General features: G+C 37.4%; 1 protein-coding gene across 1 annotated transcript; it reads right to left on the bottom strand.

Annotated features, from left to right (window-relative positions):
- Positions 1–1,104: 1,104 nt before the first annotated feature.
- Positions 1,105–2,847, bottom strand: LOC113317697. Its single transcript, XM_026565863.1, has 2 exons — positions 2,349–2,847; positions 1,105–2,165 (listed from the first exon to the last, which is right to left on the bottom strand). Exons 1-2 carry the CDS (start codon positions 2,845–2,847, stop codon positions 1,105–1,107), a joined length of 1,560 nt encoding a protein of 519 aa, XP_026421648.1.
- Between the last annotated feature and the right edge of the window lie 1,365 nt (positions 2,848–4,212).

Here is a 4,212-nt window from a genome sequence, read left to right as displayed (position 1 = left end):
ATCAAAGATAAAACGAACGAACCTGAGCTTGAATTTCAGATTATCTTTGCTGAGTAAATTGAATCTCTCAATCAGCTCCTTCGCAATGTGATAAAGTGCATAACAAGTTATGCAGTACAAAAATATGCAAAAAAAAAAATATGCATAACTAGTTATGCAGTACAAAGAAAATGTGCATAACAAGTTATGCAGTACAAAAAAAATGTGCATAACCAGTTATGCAGATGCATAATTGTTATGTGGCACAAAAATAAATGTGCATAACCAGTTATGCAGATGCATAACAAGTTATGCAGTACAAAGAAAATGTGCATAACTAGTTATGTAGTACATAGCTGAGATATCATCATCAGACATTGTCAAGGTCAATCCCAATGCTACACCAAGAGCTGCAAGGTGGGACTTTGCAGCAATGAAGAAAGCAATGCTCAAGAAGCATATTTCAAGCTTAGAGGTACTTGTTTTATGAACCTTAAGAATGAATGTATATTTCAAGCATATGAAAGCAAACATGCAGAACTGCATAAATTGATTAACTGCATAAAATACGAACATTGTTTAACTGCATAACATCTTATGCAGATCCAAAAATAACTGCATGACCTGTTATGCATTGTTTAGAGTATCTGCATAAGTTGTTATGCATATAAGAAGTGTTATTGTTTTTGTTAAGCATTCCCTGCGTCACTTATTGTTTTAATGCATAACATCTTATGCAGATCCAACATTGACAACATGACAAGTTATGCATTGTTTAGGTTATCTGCATAAGTAGTTATGCATAAGTAGTTATGCAGTTAAAATGCAAACATTCAAATTTTACAGTGAAAAACTGAAGGGAATGTAAAATTAAACAATCAACATAATACTAAAACATATATACTATAAAAATGAAGAGAAATACTTGAAAAATAATTCCATAAGATATATTTTTATGAACAAAAGAAATAATCCAGGATAAATACTAGTTGCGAAAATATAATTCAAGGTAAATGAATCTTAAATGTGCAACAAGAGGTTGCAGAGAAGAATAAACTAATAAAGATATCATGGTAAAAAGCTGCACAGAAGAAATGAAGGTTGGAGATGTTCTTAAGCAGGTACTTAACGTTGCTTTTTCGCAGGAGGATGAGGACACGTCGTCTTGTTATGATGTGCCTGAGTATGGCAGTTACCGCACGTAATTGGTCTCTTGAAACTTGCACTACCTGTGTTAGGAATCCGCTTCTTCTTCGGCCTACCATGTTTTTTTCCTACGACAGTTGGTGGGTTCACGAGATCTCCTGTAGCAACATCAATAGACTTGTCATAATCAGGAATGGGCTTGATAGGACGATCATACGAAGCACGGAAGCTAGCAATGTTGAAATACGGATTGATGTACTCGTAAACATTGATGTTATTTGAATGCATACACGCAATAGCGTGATCACAAGGGAACTGCTCATTAAACCAAACCCTACAGCTGCACTGAAACTTCACAATATTAACAACATGCGTGTGCTTTCCATCAAAAACTTCCCACTCCATGTCACCAGACTTGGTTATTCTCCACTGGACACCAGCACAAATGGAAGCCAACACTTTTTTCTCTAGCCTGGGACAAATGAATCCTTTATACGTCGCCCCCTTCCTCTTCCTTGTACTCATATGTTCCATAATTTTAAGTCTGATCCAGTTAACAAGTGTTGCAATAGGCATACCTTTTGCTTCCTTGATCCAAGAGTTAAAGGACTCTGCAATGTTTGAACACATGTCGCCGTAACGACAACCCAGACAATGTGCATTGGACCAACATTCCACTGGAATCTCACTCAAGAATTTGTGAAGACCATCACATGCCATATCCTTCAACTTTTGCATACCCTGATCAAAGCCTTCATGAGTCGCTGAATAGAAACATTCTTTGAACAAACCCATCGCATCACAATGCTCTCTCTTTTTCTTGTTGGTCTTACTGCGGACATTATTCTTCAAATGCTGGTAACACCAAGCATGATAGAAAGTTGGGAAAACATCACGAATCCCTTGGATCAAACCCTCATGGCGATCCGAAATAAAAGTTAGTACACGAGGACCCAAGATAGATTCTAGTTTCTTCAAGAACCAATGCCAATTCTCAACAGTTTCAGATGATACGATACCATATGCCAGAGGAAATATTCCTACAGAAACAAAACAAACACAAAAAGAAAAAATCATATCAAACTGACTGAAACTGCTATTATACAGAATGAAACTAGTTTCATTCTCTAGTCTGACTTCACCAGTTAAGGATGAAACCGGTTTCATCCAATGATAATCTGACATAAAAAAAAATTATGACATCAAAATAAAAGAAGACGTACCATTATTCGCATTCTTCCCGGTAGCCACCATAAGACAACCCCTAAATTTTCCAGTTAGGAAAGTTGCATCCAAGAACAGTACCGGGCGACAATATTCGAAACCAGAGATGCAAGCATCGAAGGCTAAGAACAAACTCTTAAACTCGCCACCTTCAACAACTAAATCAGCCTTACTACCTGCATGGAACATCCAGTCGCATTCCAATTTCTCCTTGTAATAACATTCGACCGTATATCGTTCTGGATTGCTCTTGACGACTCTCACCCTGCGACCAAAAAAATGGTTATATTTCTCAACAACAAGACGAGCTTCATCTCGTCCTCCATAAAAATATTGACCAACACCTTTTATAATAAACTCCCATTCAGCCGCCTTGCAAGATCTTTTAATTGCCAACTTTCCATTGTATGTACGTTCTTGAGACATGGGGATATCTTGAGAAGAAACAAGCTCTTGAGAGGAAGGAAAAGGTGAATGAGCTAAAAGCAACTCCGTCATTATAGGTGTAGGAGTAACTTTACTGCTGCTCGGAAGATGACAAGGATTAACCAACTGAGCTCTGCTAGGATCTGGTGCTAAACGAAACTCGCTCATTCTACTGCTGCTCGGAAGATGACAATGATTAACCAACTGAGCTCTGCTAGGGTCTGGTGCTAAACGAAACTCGCTCATTCTACTGCTACTCGGAAGATGACAAGGATTAACCAACTGAGCTCTTCTAGGGTCTGGTGCTAAACTAAACTCGCTCGTAGTAGGTTCACGAACAAAATCAGGAGGACGAAGAGGAACACGTTCAAATAAACGAAGCTCCAAGAAAGACAACTGGTTAACAATACACAATGACAAGAAAGAACAGAGCTTCACATCACTGTCAACAACATTGCTTCTCCCCTCATAGTCAAATATAAACTGAATTGAGTCTGGTAAAATGTTATTCCAATAAGAACAGACATGCGCCTTCAACTCATCAACTGTTGACTTCGTAGTAACTTGGTATGGACACGCATCGGTACCCCGAATAACCACACAGAGAAAATGACGGTCCATCTACAGGGAATATATAAAACAAATATAAATGAATCTGGATGTATTCAAAATTAAAATATCAAATCAACAACAGCAAAGATCAAATTTAAAAAATCAAATCATATCTATCCTGCATAACATCTTAGGCAGATCCAAAATTAACTGCATGATTTGTTATGCATTGTTTAGAGTATCTGCATAACTTGTTATGCATAACTGGTTATGCAGTAAAAACAGCTATGCATAACGTTATGCATAACTGCTTATGCAGTAAGAGCAGCTATGCATAACTGCGTAGCTTGTTATGCATAACTGGTTATGCAGTAAAAGCAACTATGCATAACTGCGTAGCTTATTATGCATAACTGCTTATGCAGTAAAATCAACTATGCTGCGTAGCTTATTATGCATAACTGGTTATGCAGTAAAAGCAAACATGGTGAACTGCATAACTTATTATGCATAACTGCTTATGCAGTTAAAATACAAACATTGTTTAACTGCATAACATCTTACTGCATTCATACAACCCATACTCCAACATCTCTTCCACTCTCTCAACAACCATTATAATCTTGCTACAGCAACATCTCCTAACGCAGATGTTCTCCTCCCTGGAATCCAGATTTGCTCATCACGAATAAACGAACATCTGTGTATAATGCCCTATAAATTAACTAAAACCAAAAATGGTTTGCATCTGTGTACCATCAAAGTACCATTTTGGCACAATGTACCACCAAAGAAGCTGTCATAAATTACTATGTACTTCTACGACTACGAGTACTGCTCTAAACAGTTCCATATAATACTTTCTCCTTCAGCAAGTTACTATGT

The sequence above is a fragment of the Papaver somniferum genome, chromosome 1 (genome assembly GCF_003573695.1).
Source record: "Papaver somniferum cultivar HN1 chromosome 1, ASM357369v1, whole genome shotgun sequence".
NCBI lineage: Eukaryota > Viridiplantae > Streptophyta > Magnoliopsida > Ranunculales > Papaveraceae > Papaver > Papaver somniferum.
This window is presented reverse-complemented; position numbering and strand designations above follow the sequence as displayed.

Excerpts from the sequence above, each read along its gene's own strand:
- LOC113317697 (XM_026565863.1), bottom strand. The coding sequence starts at position 2,847 with ATGACGGAGTTGCTTTTAGCTCATTCACCTTTTCCTTCCTCTCAAGAG. Across the intron at positions 2,166-2,348 it reads CGGGAAGAATGCGAATAATG|GAATATTTCCTCTGGCATAT; the intron begins GTACGTCTTCTT and ends TTGTTTCTGTAG.